The sequence below is a fragment of the Cyclopterus lumpus genome, chromosome 4 (genome assembly GCF_009769545.1).
Source record: "Cyclopterus lumpus isolate fCycLum1 chromosome 4, fCycLum1.pri, whole genome shotgun sequence".
In the NCBI taxonomy this organism is placed as follows: Eukaryota; Metazoa; Chordata; class Actinopteri; order Perciformes; family Cyclopteridae; genus Cyclopterus; species Cyclopterus lumpus.
Genome location: NC_046969.1, coordinates 2,072,619 through 2,095,546, shown reverse-complemented (window position 1 = coordinate 2,095,546; position 22,928 = coordinate 2,072,619). Strand labels below are relative to the sequence as shown.

The following is a 22,928-nucleotide window of genomic DNA, read 5'->3' as shown; positions in this document are numbered from 1 at the left end:
GAGCCTTCAGTTATCAAGCTCCTCTTTTATGGAACCAGCTTCCACTTTCAGTCCGGGAGGCAGACACAGTCACCTCATTCAAGAATAGACTTAAGACTTTCCTGTTTGATAGTGCTTATAGTTAGGGCTGAATCAGGTTTGACCTGGTCGAGCCTCTCTACTTATGGATGAATTTACATCTCTCCATTGCACCTTATTAACTCTGCTTCCCCCCCAGAGTCTTTGTGAATTCACATCTCATAGGGTCCATTGGACCTGGAGGTGTCTGATGCCTGGTGAGCCGGCCTCCCGCGTTGGCCCTGCTGATGCCCCGCCCCCTCCTCTCTACCTCCTTCTGTTTCATGGATTGGAGTTCCATTCATACATTGTCATATTCATGTAATGTGTTTATGTAACTTTGTAAATGCTGTTCATTCTGTACACGTGACATCTATTGCATCTGTCCATCCGGGGAGAGGGATCCTCCTCTGTTGCTCTCCTGAAGGTTTCTTCCCTTTTTTCCCTGTTAAAGGTTATTTTTGGGGAGTTTTTCCTGATTCGGTGTGAGGTCCTGGGACAGGGATGTCGTATGTGTACAGATTGTAAAGCCCTCTGAGGCAAATTTGTAATTTGTGATATTGGGCTATACAAAATAAACTGAATTGAATTCATTGTGGTGGTACAACAACATTTCTGAATGAGATTGGAATTAAAAAGGTGTGATTCTGTGACAATTATTTCTCCTTCTGTCCTTCACCCCAGACGACCAGTTTCCTGTCAGAAGCCCAATTTTGTGCTGAGTCACCAGAGACCCTGGATCCGCTTTTCAAGTTCCATGAGACCATTGCTAAGGTAGGACCACCATAAATAGTCCCACTTCTCCCTAAATAATGAATGGAATTTCCAACTTCTTTCACACATGTTGGTGATGAAAACAGTCATCAGTGTTAAATTAGAGACTATTTCATAACCAGTTAAAGGTTTGTCACAGTAACATAAGACTAAAATGCCCCCTTATTAGCTTAGTTATAAACAGACAATATGAGGCACACTAACAAGGACATTTGACACAGGACTAAGACTGTGGAGTGTTCTGAAGTTTGATTGAGCCGATTCAGGATCCAGAGTGAGGCAATGTGTCATTTGGGGACAAACTTGCTTGGCAATGCAGTGTTTTTTGACATTACTTGTTATACACGCCTTTTTTGATCGACATCCTGGGTTCAACTGCTTGTTCATTTTCAAACAAAATACAACCAGTCAAGTAAGTGTCGCTGTCCCACTAGAAACACTCACAAGCTCCCGGCTGGTGATGATAGGCTAACGAATGTAATTGTTTTGTTGTGCTTATTGAATAGAGGAGACCCGCTGATTCAAACAGCTGATGTCGTGATTGACAGCCCCGAAAAAAAGAGTGAGCATGCTAAAGTGATTGGCAGATATATGAGAAAGAAATTACGGGCTTAGTATGGTTTTACACATGCTATGGTTTCATTAGTTGTGTAGTGTAGTGCTTTAGGTGTTTGTCTTATTCACTTCACCTCTTTCAAGCCAAATTACTCTATTTTAACATTTCTCATTTTTGTTGCTCAGCACAAATGATACTCCCACAGTCTCAACGTCATTGGTTGCTCTACTGTTTCAAGCTTGCTCTGGCCCTGTGGTCTCGGCCGTGCCCCCGATCGCACCCGTGTCTGGTTCGTACGTCGGGCCGTTGTGGTGTCTGTCTGCACCTCTATACTAGAAGACTAGAAAAGTGCTATACAAGTACAGGTCCATTACCATTACTGGAGTTTATATAGGGGAGATACACTGCACCATGCAGAAGACTGCACCATGGAACTCAAGTACATGTCAATTTGAGCAGAGATGGAAGCACTGGGTGTTATGGGGAACCAATAGGTCTGTGGTGGCGGGGTCATGATTAGGCTCAGCTGCAGAGGGGAATGGGGGAGTGCACTCAGGGAACGGTACCAGGTGGAGGCCTCAGCTAGGGCTAATGATGATTTGCTTCCCATTATAAATGGCAGTAGGGACGAAGGAGGGGTGCTGGAATTCGGCAGAGCACCAGACCTATGTAGTCGTCCCCAGGAGCAGATCCACGGACACGAGAGAGCATGACAGAAACTGCATCTTGCAATTGCGTCTAATGCCTATATAAATGTGTTTCATTAAAAGAGCCATTAAATAGAGATTATTGCAGAGCATGAAGAAGGAGGGAAAACAGCCTTGGCTTGTTTGTATATAGATGGACCGATCTCTGTGCTGTTGTAAGGCCTAAGGGGATTTTGGAGATAAGATTTGCCCTCCTCAGACATTCTCCCAGGGGTCAATAGTAAACAAACAATTTAGAGGATGAACATCTATACTTGTATTTCAGCCGAGGGCTACTACCGCTGTCTTAATCCATTGACTAGACAGTGACTGGAATATAAAGGGATAGTTCAGGAGTTCTGAAGTGGGGTTAGATGAGGTACTCATCTGTCAATAGATGGAAGATAATTCACTTTCAGTTCAGTTCCATGTCTGTAAATATTCTAAATATAGCGTACACTTAACTGATACATTTTTAAAGTACATTTTTAAAGTAGGTCTTTCTTTTAGGTGGCTAAATGTGTTTTGCTGTTACCCTGGTCCACAGCAGTACATTGCTTTATTATTCCTTAAATTCAAATCAATACATTTTATATAGCCCAAAATCACAAATTTGCCTCAATCTTTACAATCTGTACACTTACGACATCCTCTTTCCTGGGACCTCACATCAGCACAAGAACCCCATCCCCCAAAAACCTTTCATGGGGATACAAAGGAAAGAAAACTTAAGGAGAGAAACATTTCCCAGGGTGGACAGAAGTGCAATAGATATGTGTACAAAATGAACTTCATAACCGAGTTACAACACATTCAATGCATATGAGAGTAGTCGGCATGATGAAAAACTAATAATTCTGGTGACCTCTCTTTTCTTAGTTTGTGTTACTACATAAGTTGCAGCATTCTGGATCAACTAGAGAGATTTTAAGAGACTCATCAGAGCAGCCTGTTAATAAGGAATTGTAGTAGTCTAGTCGAGAAGTAACAAATGCGTGAACTAATATCTTGGTTTATATCTGACATGTTACTGTGGTAGTGGGGAGTGGTTCAGGGTATGGTGCTGGGATTAGGTGTAATTAACCTCAGCTGTAACAAATCTCTGATTGTGTATCTCCCCGTTATAAACCCTCGTAGCAACGGAGGAACTGATGGAGAGGGTGAACAAGGATCACAGCCTTTGAGAGTGGGAGTGAGGACCAACACAAACAGTCCTTTGTCTAATGCAATTAGAAGGTCATTAGTAATTTTCGGGACCGAAAGAATGAGATCTCGGATACAAGCGGCCAAAATGAGTTTCCTCTGAAGGGTGGCTGGGCTCAGCCTTAGAGTAAAGGAGCTCAGACATCAGGAGGGAACTTGGAGTTTAGGTGCTACTCCTTAGGAGTAAAGGAGTCAGCTGAGGTGGTTCAGGCATCTAATTTGGATGCCTCCTGGGAATCCACTGGAGGTTTTCTGGGCATGTCCATCTAGTAGGAAACACCTCGGGATCCCCCAGAATGAGCTGGAAAATGTTGGGAGTGAGAGGGAAGCCTGGGTCAACCATCGCAACCCTCCCCCAGATGAGCGGTTGTTAATGGATGGAAAGTATTTTTTAAAAAGGTGCTGTCTTTTTGATATGGTGTTTTATAAATCTACTGAAAATCCTCAAACAATTGACTGACTGCACAGTTAAACAGTTTCCAGAATTAACTGTGACTGTCCCGTCACATATTATATTTTTGTACATACTTTCTATTATTCACTGCCCCAACAATACATTCTTACTTTAGGTGGGGAAAGGAAAAGCCACTGACCTATGCTTCAGGGAACACATTTGACATTAATTCATCTAAAATAGTCAAACCTAAGTCAGCTGAAAAAGCAGCCCTACCCCTAGTGTTGTTAACGCTGATTGACCAAGACTTGACACGTTGCATCAAAGATGTTTTATTGCAAAGATCACAACATCACCTTTTCTCCTTGTCTCACTCCAATCTCAGAAATGCTGGCCGGCCAGTAGACGATTGTTGGACTTGATTGGCTTCTGTCAGAGTACAGAAACCCACTCACTGCTTTGACCACACCCTCAACCTTGTTCTTTCATATGGCATTAACATTGAACATTTGGTGGCCTTTCCACAGAACCCTCTTGTCAGACCATTACCTCATAACTTTTGAGTTTATACTACCAGAGTGTACGCCATTAGACAAAATGATTGTCTAGATTGATGAAGCAGATATTGAAACAGGTCCAGATTTCACTTCAACAAACACCAAATCTTCATCCTGAATGTGATTTAGATTTCTAAGCGTGCAGGCACGTTTATAAATCTAGTTGTAGTAAGTCTGTTCAAAACTTTTCACAACAACTTTTATCAAGGACTAAAGTTCTGATGCCCGGATGACAGGAGAAACGGGGTCTGGCAGGGTCCGGAGAGCATCTTGCACCACCGCCTCAATCTCCCACGTGAGAGAAGCTGCCACACAGGTTGCCGGGAGAATGGTACCAGGACAGGGGGAGTGATCCTCGGGTGAGAACTGGCGAGAGAGAGCGTCAGGCTTGGTATTCTTGTTCCCTGGACGGTAGGAGAACACGGGGGACTCCCGGATCTGCCGGGCGGGATCAGGAGAGAGGAGTGCTGGTGCTGGAGCAGGCGGATGACGGGCTTGACGGGACAGGTCCTGCACTAAGCAGCCGATCTGGGATACCTCCACGGACATGGACCTCTGCACTTCAGCCATGTCCATTAACATCTGCCGATGTTCAGCCAGCAGCGTGCCGTGTCCAGCCAGCGTAGCTGCTCCGGTGATCGCTGGATCCATGTTGGTCAGTCTGTTCTGTCACGGGAGAACATGGTTAGGACCCAATAGCAGACCACAGGAGACAGGATCAAGGTAAGGAACTTTATTCCGTAACGAAGATTAGCAATTACGACTTGAGTCCCAAGGATCGACGTTGGAGTTTGGCACAGCAAATCACGGTGTGAGTCCCGAGGCACAACACCGGAGGCAGGCAGAAGAGAGCAGGTACTCTGCGAACAAGGAGAGAGAGTTACCGAGCGTAACGAGCCAATGGTGAATCTCATGGAGCGGCAGTGGGAACTACCGGGGCAGAAGACGTAACAGACTGACAACACAGGCCTGCACGACCAGGGTTGATATGGAGCCAGTGATGGTCTAACAGGCCACAGCTGTGCACCGCTCGGGGGTGTGGCAACGGGCAGCATCTGGAGGTACACACCCACAACGAGCACATGGCAAAAACACAAACAGGGGATGACAGACACATGAGGTAAGGAGACTTGGGAGAACAGAGGAAAACACACAATGGATCAGACAGGGCTCCTGAATCAGATGGTTAGATATCATTAAAATGCACAGTTCATGTTTGGCAACATATTGATATGATATACAATAATTTGATGACAGCTTTTAAAGATGATATATTAACCAGAAAAAATTTACTTTTTCCTGAAATTGGAATTTATTTTGATCATCCTTAAGCCCAAACTGTACGGTCATTCACCTCTGTTTCAGGGTATGAGTGAAGACATTTGCAGAGGCATCTCTATTTTGCAACTGGCTTTCGGCATCAGTGCAAACTCTGGTGCACTTGTAGGAAGAGGTGTTAGCTCTTGTTCATTTTCATCTTGGAGAAGAACAATATAGAGCATGGTTGTTCCTGCACTTGAAGAACCTCTCAGTATGGACCCAGTGTAGCCCTCAGCCTCCAGAGGAACAGCAGAGAGTTTTCTCTGTGTCACGGTCCTCTTTCCCAAGCCTGCTTGCATTAACATAAAATCATCCGCTGAGGATGGAGTCATTTCGACTATTGATGCCAGTAAAAAAAAAGGTCAGGTCAAAAGACTTCCACATTTTCAAAACCTTTACAGGCATGTGACTGGTTAGCAGTCGTCTCTTGCCCCTGAAGCAGGGGTGTCCAAACTTGTTGCAAAGAGGGACAAATTTGATAAAGTGAAGATGCCCGGGGGCCAATAGTTCCTTCCTTCTTTTTTAACCACAAAAGTGACATGAAAATACACACTTTTTATTTTTCAAATGACAATGTAATTGTTTTATTTGCGGTCGCCATGGCAGAAATGATTCGCATGAGTTTCGTCGCCCGACAAGTTGTGCTGTGTTCACACCAAACGCACGTTGAGATCCCAAAGTCAATGCGCAGGCGCGTTAAGACGCGAAAATGGGGCGTGTATCTCCGTGGCTCGTCCGTAAAAACTGTTATAATTTCCACCATTCACCACGGTCGAAATAACCGCTAGTTCTGCTTTATACTTGTTGTGGACATTCCATAAACGTCGTAACATCTAACGCCCTCGTGTCTGGGTTCATAACATCACCCGTAGTCTCACACAGCTCGGGGAATTTCACCGACTTCGTCTCGATTAACTTCCGCTTCCAGCGCTACTAGAGCAGCAGCAGCCCAACGAGCCAATCAGCGTTGATATGCTCCGCCCGCAACGCATTTGGTGTGAACACCCCTTTCGAACGGTGCTGCCACCGTGTGATGAAGGAGGAATTACATCTTTACATTTGTATGATTTATTTATTCTGACAGAGCTAGCGAGCCATAACTAACACATTATAAGATCGACGCTGCGGGCCGGACATGCCTGCCCTAAAGAATCGGGAAGGACCTGTATGATTTTAGAAGAATACAATTACTTTTTAATTATCAAAAGCACACTTCTTAACCAAGCGCACCACATCCAAGCATTCCCAAGTAAAGAAAACAACAGTTGCCCTTAACCAGATAACTTTCTAAAAAGCTTAAATAAAGGCATAATTTATGTTATATGACAGTTGCGTACTGTACTGCAGCCATTATGGTAAAGAACAGACTAATGACACATTTGACTTGCTCATTGACATGAGTGCATGCCGGGCTACCTGACCATTTCAGTTTGCACTGAGGATCTCTCCCTAACCTGACTCGGTCCTGCCTTTGTCCCTGAGGTTCTTTAGGTATGACCCTTGAAACCAGGGACAGGAGATGTCGTGCAGCCTCCATGGCTCCACGTGCATCATACTGGAAAGGGCTTTTAGATGTATGAGCACGGTAAAGGGACGTTACAGTGTAATGCATTACTATCACGCAGGCTGTATCGACACACTAATTAAGCAATTACCTGAGGTGTTTGTTCTTGGTTTCCATTCTGACATTAAAAGAAAAAAAGTAAGTATTACCATGACAGTATCAATCTAATGTTTGAGTTTAATTATTTAATCAAAAACACCAAGCAAATTATGAATAACTTGTGCCTCACCTTCACTACATGATATCACTAACTAAGCTAAGTAGTCTAGATAACTTCAGCTTATCTTCATCCAGTTTAATACAAGACAGTAACATGGTTGTAACCTCGTCAACTGTACCTACCTCGGTCAGAGAAAACCAAACTCATAGGGTTTATTTTAAATGGTGTCATACATACGTAGCTAACCATAGCTAACAGTCATGCATCAGGTTGCATGTAACGTGGGATAACGTAACATGCACACAGAAAGTGGAGCTGCCCGTCAACACAGCAGCCCTCCATGTCGTTCTTTAAAAAAAGAGACTCCACGACACTAACAAGATGAAAACAAGTGAAGTGTTGCTACATTTAAAATACTTGTGACAAAACAACAATATGATGTCAACTTACCTCCATGTCCTCCTCACCGTAACCTCCCGTTAGCGTAGCGTGCCAAGAGCCGAATCCACCAATAGAAACGCCTGGCTCATTCAGAGCACAGGGTGCACCATGCAAGCAACTCCAAGATGGCAGTGTGAGCATTTGGATTATTCTTGTTACAGCTACTCATGTGATTGAACCCATAGGCTGTGCTTTACTGCACTCAGGACTAGAGAAGATCTTTCGCTCTCTGTGCGCGAATACTCTAGTGATCCCTGTCTTCACTCTCACTCTATTAGTCAACCCCACAATCTGCCCTGTAGTGGTGTTACAACTTCTACTAAAGCCAATTAAATTTACCAGAGACCCATTTATAATTTGGTCAAATTACACTTAAATTGAAGTTGTTAAAAGGTGTGTGTGAATCTAAACCTTGCTGAGGAGTCCATGCTGTTAATATGTTAATATATGTAATATCAGCACACGTGTACACACAAGCACACTGCAATAAAAGGAGCTCATTCAGGCACACAAAATATGACGTGTGGCTATGTGCACCTTTAACACTAGAACACACACTCACATGCTTTAGGCTGAGCTGGCAGGTATAGCACTCTAACTTTTAACCCCCATGTCTGAGGAATTATTAAACCAAAACATAATGCAACTCTTCTCCAATGGTGTCAAGGAACACCATTGGATGAACACACAGCAAAACAGCCTAAGGCTTCTTTACTGCGATAACACAAGTGTACTTTTATTTTGAGTACCTTTTTTTCTGCTTTCCCTTCTAACACTGCTCACTCCAGACAGTGTCTTCCCCCTCTCACTGTTATAACAGCTACTCTACTTTCTCAACAGTGCTGAAGATGCGTAGGATAAAAAATTGATTGGCATTACCATTTAATCAATAGACTGATGTGAAAATGTGATAGAGCTGCTCCCAGGGTGCTGTTGATGGAGAGGAGTTAGATGTTTGAGTGAGAAGGGAGATGCCTCGGAGACCCAAAAATAGGGGCCAACACACACAGACACCCGGCTGCAAGCTGGGTAGAATCAATGTGTGTGCTGTGATTTCAAATATAGAATTTCTACTGGGACTCAAAAAGAGGAGTTATCAGGCTGGTATGATTGGCAGGCAGGGGTGAGGGGAGGTTTTCATTCCGTTTGCTGGGGATTAAAGATGAATGTGTCTCTCCCCGAGACCTTATCTGTGTGTGTGAGGGTGCATGTCCTCTTAGTGCCTCCAATGCCCTAACTCGGTCACATCCGATCACAGCCCATCAAACCGACTGAACGCTTATTTGACAGAGCTGTTTAATAAACAGAGAAACCCCACAGACACACACAAAGGTAGAACACTTTGATGAAACAATACATCCCGACCAGTTCCTCTTATTTATATACCGATGATTGGAGACACCTTCTGCTAGGCCTAAGAGCGATATATAGAATATAAGGTGCCAACTTCTTTCTTCAACTTAAGGGGAATTTGGAGTCTTAGTGACTCTTTCATTTTCTAAATATATGCTAGTTTTGTCGTAAAACCTTTAGTTGTGTCGCCAGTCCTTGTATGAAGGAAAAATGTGAGAACTAAATAAATACAATGCAAGTAGCTATGCTGGCATATCGGAGAGTAATGAGTAGTAAAGTATGTTTTCTCCATCTTTCATGGGAATGCTAAACTCACTGAACTGTGTGGTGGCAAAATGTCTCTAAACCACTGTTGAGTCTTTTAAAGCTGAAATGACGAATATCATGACACAGAACTTTTCTATGAAATAATGTATTCATGCAAGAAGAGGCACATTTATACAGGGTCTCAAGGAGTCCATACTTTACAAGTGTGCACTAAAGATTGAGAAGTCACAGTGAGTTATATAGGGAGTGACCAGGATGGACCTCCTGCTTCAGGTCGTGGTGAGGTGTTGGGAATGAACAGCCTTCCTCAGGCGAGTTTCCCCGGCTAAGAAGTCCGTCAACTAAATTAAGCCGAATCGATGGTTCCAGTTACAATAAAAATGATTTATATAAAAAGTATAGCAAACACAATTACAAATTGAATAACGCTTTTGAAGTACAACAAAGTATGTTTCATGAAACGGGGCCTTAAATACATCCCATCTCTCAGCACATCGTGGTCTGTTCAATGGTTCGCGAGAAAAGCTGACGATCACAAATCTGAAGTTTTAGCAAGCTCCTCTTCCTGCTCCTCTTCAGACAGTTTTTACATGTCCAATTTCATTCTACATCCCACTTCTTTATTCTACCTTACATTCCTGAGCGTGTCTTCTCTTACAGCTCCACTGATCATTATCTGCCTCTGTACCTTCAAAACACAGAATTCATTCAAATGATTCTATTGCTCTACTCGCCTAGTACATTCAAGGTTATTCACTTGTTATACATGCATAATACATTCTGTGCTCATTACCTGATCTAATTGATTAATACATTCTGTGCTCATTACCTGATCTAATTGATTAATACATTATGTGATCATTACCTGATCTAATTTTGTCACGGGGTGTGGTGGGGCAAAAGCTCAGGCGCAGAGGAAACAGGCAGGAGTGCAGGTACGGTGAATCAAAAAACTCTCAACTGACAAAAAGTCAAACGTGGAACTCAGGCTAGAAGTAGAGATGGGCAAACGAAACCAGAGCTCCGAAGCTTGCGTCAGTCTACTGAACCGCCGTTTGTCGACTCCAAGTGTCGGAGCTTGTATCAAATGACAACGGTCACATGACTGATGACGTCTGAAGCTTCAAACATCACTGGTGCTTCACGAAGCGTTTCATTGGTTTGACACGTTTGACAGCTTGAACGTTTTGCCGCCTAACTGCTACATATGAGACCTGAGTGTCAATCAACAATGTGGGGTTTGAGAGAGGAGATTGACAGAGAATTGTGAGTTATGGCGAGTATTGGAGGAAAACAGCGTTCACCAGTATCTGTTGATAATATACAAAAATGTACAACATTGCTATTGTTCCTCTATAGTGTAAGAGTTCAGAGAATCTCGAGCTACCTGGTGCTTGGAAGAAGAAGCTCCGAAGCCAGAGATATATAATAATCATTATTTAATCATAACAAACAAGAGTCATCTGTATACATACATGGTCCAGGCCCGGACGCGCTCACATGGCTTCGCTTCCACAGTCTCCTGACGTAGCCAGCAGTTTCTGTCTGGCGTCACCACGTAAGAGACCAAATTCACGTCTTACAATTAGTTTTATTCGCAGTCCATTCGCTGAGCTAAGCTCCCATTGGTTAGTGAAGGTATTCATGCAAATACCTTTCAGAGACACAGCATGCTGCGCTGACCAGCGAATAAGACACAAGGTTCACACCTGAGGGTTAGTTCCATTGGTTAGTGGAGGTATTCATGTAAATACCTTTCAGAGACACAGCATGCTACGCTGACCAGTGAATAAGACATGAGGTTCACACCTGAGGGTTAGTTCCATTGGTTAGTGGAGGTATTCATGCAAATACCTTTCAGAGACACAGCATGCTACGCTGACCAGCGAATAAGACATGAGGTTCACACCTGAGGGTTAGTTCCATTGGTTAGTGGAGGTATTCATGTAAATACCTTTCAGAGACACAGCATGCTACGCTGACCAGCGAATAAGACATGAGGTTCACACCTGAAGGTTAGTTCCATTGGCCACTTCAAAGAATGCCTCAAATCGATAAACTAGCGGGGTCAAAGCTCACACTTCCGGTCAAGGACAGGAAGTTCCCCTTCAGAATAAAACCCTATTATCCTGCCTTCAGAATAAAAGCAACATGTCAGGTTTCAATCGGCATCCCTTTAACTATTGTCTAAACAATAAAACATCCATTCATTCTCATGCATCATACAATTAATCATTACATTTGTCAATAACAAACAGAATAATAAAACAGTGATCCTCTCTTATGCTTCATAATACATTCCTCAGAATATTCCTCAAATTAATTATCATCCATCCATCCATTTTCAATACCGCTTATCCTCATTAGGGTCGCGGGGGCGCTGGAACCTATCCCAGCTGACATAGGGCGAAGGCAGGGGACACCCTGGACAGGCCGCCAGTCCATCGAGGATTAATTATCATATCTTTCTTTATGTATTAATTTAAAACATAACCTCACTTATCTACATGTGCACGTGTATATAAAATCCACTACAACTCAACAATAGTCAAGTAGGTAACACACACACACACGATAAACTTTTATGTTGTGAGTGGAGTGGATCGAATCCCATTGCAAACACGTTGTTTTATATTATTGACCAGCATTTAGTTTTATTGCAATGTAAACAACAACATCGATAACTGTTGTATATAACATAAAATCCATGAATGAACACGCAGCTTTAATTGACTTTTACTGCAGAAATGTGAGATTGAAACATTGAGGTGTGCTAGGTGTGCTAGCGCTTCGACACACTGTTACGTAAAATAATAACCTTATCAGTTTTTAAGGACTAAACTTAATAGAAACTCAGGAAATTCAGAAAATAATTTAGAATATGGACCTGGTGGCCGGTACAGTATAACAAATATAATTGGCTGTAATGTTTTCCAGGTTTGATGTGAAAGACTAAGAACAAGGCTTTCAAATGAGTTGTAGTTTAGTTTAGGTTTAGGATTCATTAATAGGCTTGAGTCAAAGATGGCTGCTACTCCACCTCCTTGGCCGGTGCCTCGAGGAATGTGAGTATTAATATGACTTGGAGGAGTTGAAACATTTAGGCTGACATATTCTTCATGACTCAGCCAGGTTTCAGTAAGACAAAATAAATCAATGTGATTGTCTGATATTAAGTCATTTACTAATACAGCTTTAGATGACAGATCTAATATTTAGGAGTCCACATTTAATTCTCCTATTTTGTTTTCATGAGGTTATTTAGTATAACTTGATTTAATTAATTTGCCCTCGATGGACTGGCAGCCTGTCCAGGGTGTCCCCTGCCTTCGCCCTATGTCAGCTGGGATAGGCTCCAGCGCCCCCGCGACCCTAATGAGGATAAGCGGTATTGAAAATGGATGGATGGATGGATTTAATTAATTGAAGTGGCCGTGGGACAGACACAGTCTCTAGAGTTACGGTTAAGGGTGGGTAACTGCTCGAATGGAAGTGCAGAGAAGGGTGTAAGACTACAACTGTGCTTCTGCTTCCTGATCTGAACTCTGGGTTTTCATGGATTAAGTCCATTAATCAACTTGCAGAAATATAATAATAATAAAACTAATAATGTATCCTTTATTGATCCCACAGTGGGAAATTATTCTCTGCATTTAACCCATCCCAGTTAAGTGGACTGCAGTGAAGCACTGGGGGAGCAACTGGGGTTCAGTGTCTTGCTCAGACACCTCGACATGCAACTATGAGGAGAGCGGGGATCGAACCAGCTAGTTTGTGGTTGCGGGACGACCACTCACCCCATGAGCCACAGCCGACCCAGGATGAAATAGGACCAGGCCTATTATATTTTAGTGTCATTTTTAAGTTGGTCAATTGCATGGGATTTTTATGTTTTTATTTTAGCTTCTGGAGTTTTGTGCTGGGCTGAAAGGAGGATAGAGGTATAGAGCAGCAATATAGTTTGCATGGGCAATTTATTTTTGTGCCACTTATTGTGTATGTTTGCCGTGAACAGGTACATTTTATTTGGTTTGTGTGATTATTTAACTCTACACAGACCTCGCTGACAGTACAGTTTAGACCCACATGATTAACTTTCTAGTGTCCCGGTGATAACCATATGTTACTTCATAATGGTTTTAGATCCATGGTCTGGACACTGCATAGACTGGTGGACTGGATGCGTTAGGAAGGTTATTTTCATTATTACTTGGCTACATGGTTACTCCAGAAACTGCTCTCATAACATGTATCACCTTTTTGCAAGAATTTAAACTCTGCTACCCTCTACTTTGTTTAAGATTCATATTGTTTATATTTCTATTTCTGGTAAATAGCATGTAGCAAGACTTATATGGTGGAAAAAAACAGTTTGGAGTTGCCAGGGTTTTTATTGATTAATAATAATACATTTTATTTGGAGGTGCCTTTCAAGTCACCCAAGGTCACCTTACAATAAAACAATACAGGATAAAAGATAAAAGCATGAAAGATAGGAACAACATTAAAACAGAAGATCAACATAAAAACAAGTGAAGTGCACAGGGTTCAGGTATAAAGAGTATGCCAGTTTGAACAGGTGAGTTTTGAGTTGAGACTTGAATGTGATGGAGTCTGATTGTCTTATGTGTGGGGGGAGGGAGTTCCAGAGCATGGGTGCTGAGCAGCTGAAGGCTCGGGCACCCATGGTACTGAGGCGTGACGTGCGGATGGTTAGCAGTCCAGAAGAGGATGAGCGGAGGGTGTGGGAGGGAGTGTATTTATGCACTGAAAAAAAATGTTGTGTTGAATTTACTCAATTTTTTTCTAGGTAAGTTTTTGCACACAACAATTTTATCTAAATCCAGACATATTTTTTTAAGTAAATTGTACTAATTATTTTCAACTAATTTCAGCCTAATTTTATTTAGAATTTCTGCTCAACTATTTTGAGTAGTTAACTCAAGTTTATTAAGTAATCCCAACTAAATCCATGTTCAGTTTACTCAAATGTATTAAGTAATTCCAACTAAATGTTGTGTTCAGTTTACTCAAATGGATTAGGTATCTGTAACCATTTTTTTTGTTTACACGCAAATCAATTTACTGTTTAAATTTTTACATAATAAAATTGAGTTTCATTAAATTAAATACTATGAGCCATTCTTAGTATACTCTTTTATTCAAATAAAGCAAACAGCATGTTAATACAACTCGTACTTAATCTTATTGAAACACAATGTAATAGCACCATCCACTTAAACAGTGTAGCATAAAAACGTCTTACAGTGCCTTTCATAGCGAAAAATAATCAAAAAAACATACCAACATGTAATTCACATACCAATCAGCCTCTACTCCACTATAAATGAACTATGACAATGAAAACATCAGAACAGATCTGTGGAGCAATGGGGAAACTAACCTTCTACACATTGTTACATGAAACAAACATAGCAAGAAATGACATATTTCCACATTCTTTTCCACAACTGGATGTATATAACCGAGACTGTCACATCAATAAATGTCGTATGTGTACAGATTGTAAAGCCCTGTGAGGCAAATTCGTAATTTGTGATATTGGGCTATATAAAATAAACTGAATAAATGAAACAAACATCATATTTTCAGTGTGCCACATCGTTTCCCCAGTTTGATGTTTGACTGGTGCTTTTTTAATTACGTCGACTCGTACTCTTCTTTACATGCTTTAATGGCACCAGTTTACAAGAGCAGCAGAAGATTTCCTACAGTCCAGCATACAGTATATGTTGTTCTTTAGTCCGAGGATGCATTAGAAAGAGCACTTTCTGAATGAATTCATAGTAGTATCTTAGCTCTTTGGGGTAAGCCATGTTCAGAGCATAGATTACTCCCAGAATCTTTGCACAAGCTCGGGCCACAGATCCAGTTGTGGAGGATGATTAGTCCGTAAACGTCATCACAATGTCCCATTTCTCCTCCTTGTTGATGACATATGCCCATGCTCCACTTTTGCAGGTCTCTCAGGATGTCGTCTCCTTTGATATCCTGTATGTTTAAAGAAAATAGGAGAGAGAAAGAAAAAAAACACGTATTCATGAAATGTGTATACTTTACTGTATTAACATTGCATAATAATCCATAAACATATATAGTGTTTAATAAAACAATATATCTGTGAGGTGTTATTAAAGATTTACATAGGAATGACTGAGCTTCGTTCTGAATGCCATAGGTCAGATAAGATTAAGAGATGGACTAATATTAGTTAGGGTATCTTCTTAATTTTAAACAGTTTTGTTCATTTGTATGAAACAGATACAAAAATGTAAAGAGATTCAGCCTTTTCATGGATTGTCATCATTCCATAACAACAAGCATGTTGTTTTACAGTTCTGGATTTCATTTCCAGACCACAAAGCTTGATCAAGTATTGGTGTCAGGGAATGGTTAGAAAAGGGTACCTGTTCACAATACTGTGCAGCCAGTTGTTCATTTTCATATGAATATTCTCAACCTACTGTCAATTATAACATGAACTTCTGAAAATTGATGTGGGTGACATTATGATCTTAACACGTAACATGCGACTGGCAAATCAATTCAAATGACTTACCATATACTCCCGAACGAGCTGTTCCTCATCCGAGCTGTCTCTCATCCTCATCCGAGCTGCCCCTCATCCTCATCCGAGCTGCCCCTCATCCTCACCCAGGTGGATGCAAAGAGCCTTTATGCTGCGGTCACACCAAAAGCGTTGCGAATATTCGCAAAATTGAAATATTTCAACTTGCGAATTTTTTGCGCCGCCCGGTGAAAAATCCCATCTGTGCATTGACTTTGCATGAGATCTACTCGCACAAAAGATTTGCACCTCTTTTGGTGTGAACGCAGCATAAGGATTTAAGGTTGACATCACTTGTCTCCTGTGTAAAAGACACATAAAATACAATTCAATTAATAAATAATTAGAAATACATAAATAAGTACAACAATTTCAATAAGTTGGACAATATTTATATGACGTAATAACCTAAATGTACAATATAACTTTATTTTTTTAATCATCACAAATATACATGAAATTTGACCTCTGCATTTAAGATGAAAAGCGCCCATGGTACAACTTGGGGGTCAGTGTCTGGTCAAGGAAATGCACACAGGAGGAACTTAGCCACAACTGTGTGTAAATGAACTGCCATCTTTAACTAAAGACAGTTAGAGAATTATACAACCACAGTCTGACTTGCTGGGCTTGCTCAAGGCAGGTGCTGCTCTTTCCTTTCCTGCTTGTCCAGGCTGTAGTGAGGCAAATGGAGCTCTAATGGTAGTAGAGGCACATTTCATAAAGTAGGTCAACAGTATGACAATTGGTATACATATTTACCTCTTGCAAGATCTTTAGATATTTAGCTAGCTTCTGGCCAGCAACTCCACCCTTCGTCTGGAAGATAGACGTCAGTTGGGCAAAATGGCTCTCCAACTGTGCCATGAAGGTAGATTCCAGTGGGTAATGCGTTGGAAGTCAGCATGTATCTTCTATCAAAAAAACTAAACGACAGAATACAAAGAGTTAGGCCATTGGTACCACACAATACCACACTGTTACAGAATCCTGAGAAGTACTGCTGGGATCAGCATACCTGTGAAAAGTTTGTTTGTTAAATGTACTTACCAAAACAATGACGTCCCCAAGGAGTTAGGCCCTATTCCACGTCACACCAACATCAGATAGAAACAAACTGCAAACAAAATATTCATGAATTGTAAATTTGTTTTAAGAAAAAGAGGTAATTGTTCAATAATCCTTACTAATTTATAACGACTCAAATCAGATCCCAAAAAACTCATTTTATATTTAAATAAAGCCTTTATTATTACTATAGAAATGACCAACAAAAGGCAGAAAGGTTTCTTAAATCAAATCATCATTATTTGCAAAATAGGTGAAATATAACCTCCTAACGTTAGGACCCCGTTCTGTTTACCTTCGACACGAGGGGGGTAACATTAATGGCTGCGGTAACATTAACCCATTTGGCGCCAGAGAGTAGCAAACAATGTTTAACTTTAGTTTGTCTCCCTCCTAATATCACCTCACTGATAAGTTTAAGTTAAAAATATATACTTAAAGTCGGTCCATAACGTTAAACGTTAAGCTACAAGCTATTGACGTTAGCTAAAGTACATTAACATTAGGTAGCTAACAGCTGGCTAGTCAATTTACATTGGTTAGGTTCGACTTTTAGTGGCCCCAAACTTACGAGAAAGTCAACCAAGAAAAGCATGTGGTGCATCACGCATTTATCTTGATAGCAGTATCCAGTTAGATAATTATTTTCACTTAAATTATTATACTAATGTTAACCTAGCCTTAATGGTAGGCAACATTGAGCTAACGTTAGCAGCAGTAGGCCTCATTAGGTAAGACAGAGCAGACGGCCTTAACGTTAGCTAACTACTTTTCTTGGTGGCAACTAAATCCTGTTGAAGTAAAAATACAACACAGTAATGAATTTAAAATGTGTACTTACTGAAAACGGAGCGCTTTGGGAACCCGACAGCAGGAGATACAGCACAGCTTTCAAAATGGAAGAAATTTGCGCCTAGAGGAGGGAAAGGGGGCAGGGCTTGTGTACGCACATGCGCAGATGTGGAAATTGAATGTGGGAATTAAAATGTACATAATTTGTTCATGTTACCTTTAAATGAAGGAAATGAGCTTTTTGTAAACCATGGAAGTATGAGTTAAGATTAATTAAAAAAGATAAGTAGGATTCACTAACATATTAAAATTAGTGAAATGACCTTGATTAAATCAAGTAATATCTACAAGGGGTCCGAATCGTTTTTTTCAGTGTGAAGGAGGTCGTAGAGGTAAGTGGGGGCTAGATTGTGGAGAGCTTTATAGGTGAGGAGAAGGTTTTTGTCGTCGATGCGGTATTGTACAGGGAGCCAGTGAAGTCGGATGAGTACAGGAGTGATGTGGTCCGATTATCTGGTACAGATGATGATCCGGGCGGCCGAGTTCTGAATGATTTGCAGTATGTTGATGAGTTTGGTAGGGAGTCCGGTGAGGAGGGCATTGCAGTAGTCAATGAGGGATGTGACAAATGAGTGGACCAGGATTTCGGTGCTGGACTGGGTCAGTGATGGGCGGAGTCTGGAGATGTTGCGGGGGTGGAAGAATGCAGTCCGGGTGATGTTTTGAATATGGGGTGCAAATGAAAGAGTGCTGTCCAGAATGACGCCGAGGCTCTTGACTTGGGGGAGAAGGGTACAGGGAATCCGTCGACGATGATTGGTGGAGCTGGGGTGTGTTGGGATTTGGTGATGATGGATTTGGAGCCGATGAGCAGGGCCTCAGTTTTATTGCCGTTTAGCTTTAGGAAGTTCCTGCTCATCCAGCGCCGGATGTCATCAAGGCAGGTGATGAGGGAGGTAGGAGGGATGGCAGTGGTCGGTTTAGAGGAGATGAAGACCTGTGTGTTATCGGCGTAGCAGTGAAAATGGACCCCATGGTGACGGAGGAGTGTGCCCAGGGGGAGGAGGTAAATGGTGAAAAGAAGGGGACCCAAGACTGGCCCCTGGGGCACTCCCAGTGAAACACCCAGACTTGTGGTTCCTTAGTTGCATGAATTGTTGGCGGTCAGTGAGGTATGATGTGAACCAGGAGAGTGCAGCGCCAGTGATTCCAATGCCAGCCAGGCGGTCCAGGAGCAGAGGGTGCGAGATGGTTTCAAATGCTGCGCTGAGGTCGAGAAGGATGAGAATTGTAAGGAGTCCGGAGTCAGCTGCATGGAGGAGGTCGTTGGTCATTTTGACCAGGGCTGTTTCAGTGCTATGTTTTGGGCGTAAGCCGGATTGGAAGGGTTCATGGAGATGGTTTTTGCCAAGGTGGGACTGTAATTGTGCAGCAACCACCCTTTCAAGTGTTTTGGAGATGAAGGGGAGGTTGGAGATGGGCCGGTAATGGTTAAGGACAGCTGGGTCAGCACCGTTTTTTTTTAGGATAGGTGTGATGGCAGCCAGTTTGAGAGTGGTGAGGGAGAAGTTAATTATGTTGGTGATCATGGGGGAAATGACAAGGGAGGTGGGAAAAGGATCGAGCTGACAGGTGGTGGTTTTGGCTTTATGGATGAGTTCCGAGATGGTGTGTTCTGATACTGGGGTGAAGTCGGAGAGGGAGCTGATCAGAGGTTGGCCAGTGGTGATCATCCAGGGTGGATTGTTTGAGGAGGTGCAAGATAAGGCCAGTTGTTGGTGAATGGTGTTGATTTTAGAGCTGAAGAAGTCCAGGAAGGCAGTTTACTGATCAGTGAAGATGTCTGGAGGGAGGGTTTTAGGAGGCTGAAGTAAGTGGCTGACTGTTGAGAAGAGGACTCTGCTGTTGCCTGTACCAGTGTTGATTAGGTTGGAATAGTATGAAGATTTAGCAGTGGTGAGGGCTCTCTTGTAGTGATGAAGGTAGTCCATGTACATTTGGCTGTGTACCGTGAGTCCAGTCTTTTTGTAGAGTCGCTCCAGTCGACGACCAATGGCTTTGAGCTGGCGGAGCTCCGGTGTGAACCAAGGAGCAGTGTGAGTAAATGAGACTGAGTGACTTTTCAGAGGGGCCAGGGTGATGAGGGAAGAGGAGAGGCAGTTATTGTAGTGAGTTACAAGGTCAGCCAGGGATGATGCTGGGGGAGGGCTGGGGTAAGAGCTGATAAGGGTGGAGAGATCTGTGGTGTCGATATGTTTGATGTTTCTGAAGGAGATGGTCCGTTGTTCTTTGACTTTGTGTAGTTGGGTGTGAATGTCAAAAAGTACAGCTTTGTGGTCGGAAATCGGGAAATCAGTGACATCAATGTTAGTGGGAGTGATGTCAGTACAACAGATTAAGTCGAGTATTTGACCTTTTTTATGACATGTTGTATAATACCAAAACAGTCCAGGAGTGATGTGAAGTCTTTAGCAAAGATACTAGATGGGTTGACAATGTGGATGTTGAAATCGCCGAGGAGGATATCAGTGGGGGACATTGCACATACAGATGTTAGTAGTGATGAGAATTCATTGAGGAAAATAGCAGAGGGTTTTGGTGGTCTGTAGATGGTTACAATGATAGCGGGTTTGGGGCCTGTGAGTTTTACAGCTAAACATTCAAAAGAAGAGTGATGGGATTGTGACAGCAGTGGCTTTGATTTTTAACCCGGAATAGAACTGTGAGCGAGCATCTTTAAGGGAGTTGGAGTAGGCCCTTTGATGCTCACGGTAGGCCAGTTTATGGACAGTGAACCCAGAGTGTCTGCAGCGTCGTTCCAGGGCACGCCCAGCTGTTTTTATTTTCCTTAGCTCATGTGTGAACCAGGGAGCGGAGCATGAGAAATTGACCTCATGTGACTTGACAGGGGCATGGAGATCAAAAACACTTCTCAGGGATGTATTATAGAGTTCCACTAATTAATCCATTGATGCAGAGGCTGAGCAGGTAATGAGCTGGAGATCCATGGTCATAGTGGCTGAGTCAATGCTTTTACAGTTCCGGAAAGACATTTGACGCTTAGGTGTAATAGTAGGCAGCAGCCGTTAAGGCCATTGAGACCACTTTGTGGTCGGACACACCGAGATCATAGACCTGTAGGTTACTGATGGAAGCAGAGTCAGTGATAACCAGATCCAGAGTGTGCCCCTTGGTGTGAGTAGGAACCTCAACATGCTGCTGCAGACCAATACACTCAAGACATCTGCTGCAAACTGACAGGAGGGGTTGTCAACATGGATATTTAAATCACCAACAATGACAATGTTAGTTGACAGTGCAGAGAGAGGTAAGGAGATCACTTATCTCAAGTAGAAAAGATGAGTTTGGTTTTGGAGGACGGTATATGAGAAGCACTGTCATGGAGTATGGATATTTGCATTTGAAAGCCAGGCATTCCATAGAGGAAAGATCAGGCATTGGCAGTGGAGACAGTTTTAGTTCAACCTGGTTGCTAATCCACCACCACAACCAGAGCTGCGGGCCTTCTCCATGTAGTTATAGCCAGGGGGCATGCTTCATTAAGCACGGAGTAGTCCCCTGGTTTATGCCAGGTTTTGGTTAGGCACATGAAGTCAAGCCCTTTGTCCAGAATATGGTCGTATGAGGAGGGAGTGTATGTTTAGCAGGTCCATGGTGGTAGGAGTTAGAGCTCGGGTTGAAAAATCCCTGAAAGCTCCGTAATACACTGCGATCCACTCCATGTCTCCCATTGTGCCTAGTATTGGATAGTCTCACGATTTTTCCGATGATGACTCCTAGGTTTGTTTTGTTTCCTGATTCCACGTTGAAGCCACGGTGTGAACCTCTATGGATGTAGCAAGGTCTGTTTTTTAAAATCCCACACTCTTGACAGCGGGCTATGAACCCTTTGTCAGATGAAACCATGAAGCTGCGCCAACGCCATAGCTGCGGGGCGGTGTAAGAAATCATTGCCAGCACCGATGTAAAAAACAACACTAAACAAGCCGCCGTCTGGCAATGACCACAGGCTGGCCTCTGCTACCAACAGTTCAAAAAACACACCAATAGTCATCACAGAATAAGGACTCAAGTAGAGCAGGTAGGCTCTATTAATCCAAAGTCTGCCGAATAAAATGGCTTTTAAAAAGTCACATAAATCACACAAGCGGTAACAAAGTGTCAAGAGGAGCGGCAGCCAGCGTCCCCTGTGATGTGTACATTAGCTAGATCTTTCCCAGGTTTACCAAACAGTAGAACCATCTTTCTGTTGAATTACCCTTCTGTGTAAAAATCCTACAATTTAATGAGCATAATATTGGGTAATGATCACTCATTCACCCTCCCTCATTCACACAACATACTCATACTTTCTGAGACTAAGGTGATCTTAGCAAGATACTGAATTTCGAGTAACATCTACTCTAGTGCCTCTTCCATCATTAAGACAAATTAATGCTCTTTCCTCCTAAATTCTTCAACTACCCCTCCGTTGAAGGGGACCCAAGACTGCACTCACTTCCCCATAATGTATTATGAGCATTAAAATCTCCACACCAAATGTATCTTTTCCCAATATTTCCTGATATCTTGTGGAACATTTCCAAAGACAGCTTTTTACAAGGATTATAAAAGTTCACTACCTTGATATCTCCTCTGGGACTGCATACGTCTATCATAACACATTCATACTGCGCTGGAACATTAATCTTCCTATATGCTAAGGCATCTTTAATAAATGTTACACACCCCCCATCCGGTTTTCCAGATCTATCACATCTGACAGAGCTGTACCCTGAAGTCCAATTGTGGCCCAGTTTCTTGAATGCAAATAACATCTGGCATATCTTTCAGATCAGGCACCATCTTCTTGCCCATTTGCAATTAGACTTCTGGCATTCCATTGTAGGATATGCAACACCATAAAGAGGTTAATCACCCAGAGCATCATAGTTGGGAGTATTTAACATATTATGAATCAAATCTGCCTTAGCTTCTTTAATCCAAAACACATTTTATCAACAATCAGTGTGTCCTCATTCATCTCTTTAATGCATGTGTTTAACTCTGACTCAGGACAGGGGGAAGGTCCACAGGGGGTTACCTATTCCCAGCTTCATTCTTGAGTGTTTCCCTGGGTGTAACCA

At 42.4% G+C, this 22,928-nt stretch overlaps 1 protein-coding gene across 1 annotated transcript in view; it reads left to right on the top strand.

Moving 5' to 3' along the window:
• Positions 1-22,928, top strand: part of LOC117729327 (inactive N-acetylated-alpha-linked acidic dipeptidase-like protein 2) — a 256,016-nt gene that overhangs the window by 193,721 nt on the left and 39,367 nt on the right. The window contains 1 exon segment of the mRNA XM_034530303.1: positions 742-831. Within this exon segment, the coding sequence (XP_034386194.1) occupies positions 742-831 (90 nt within the window).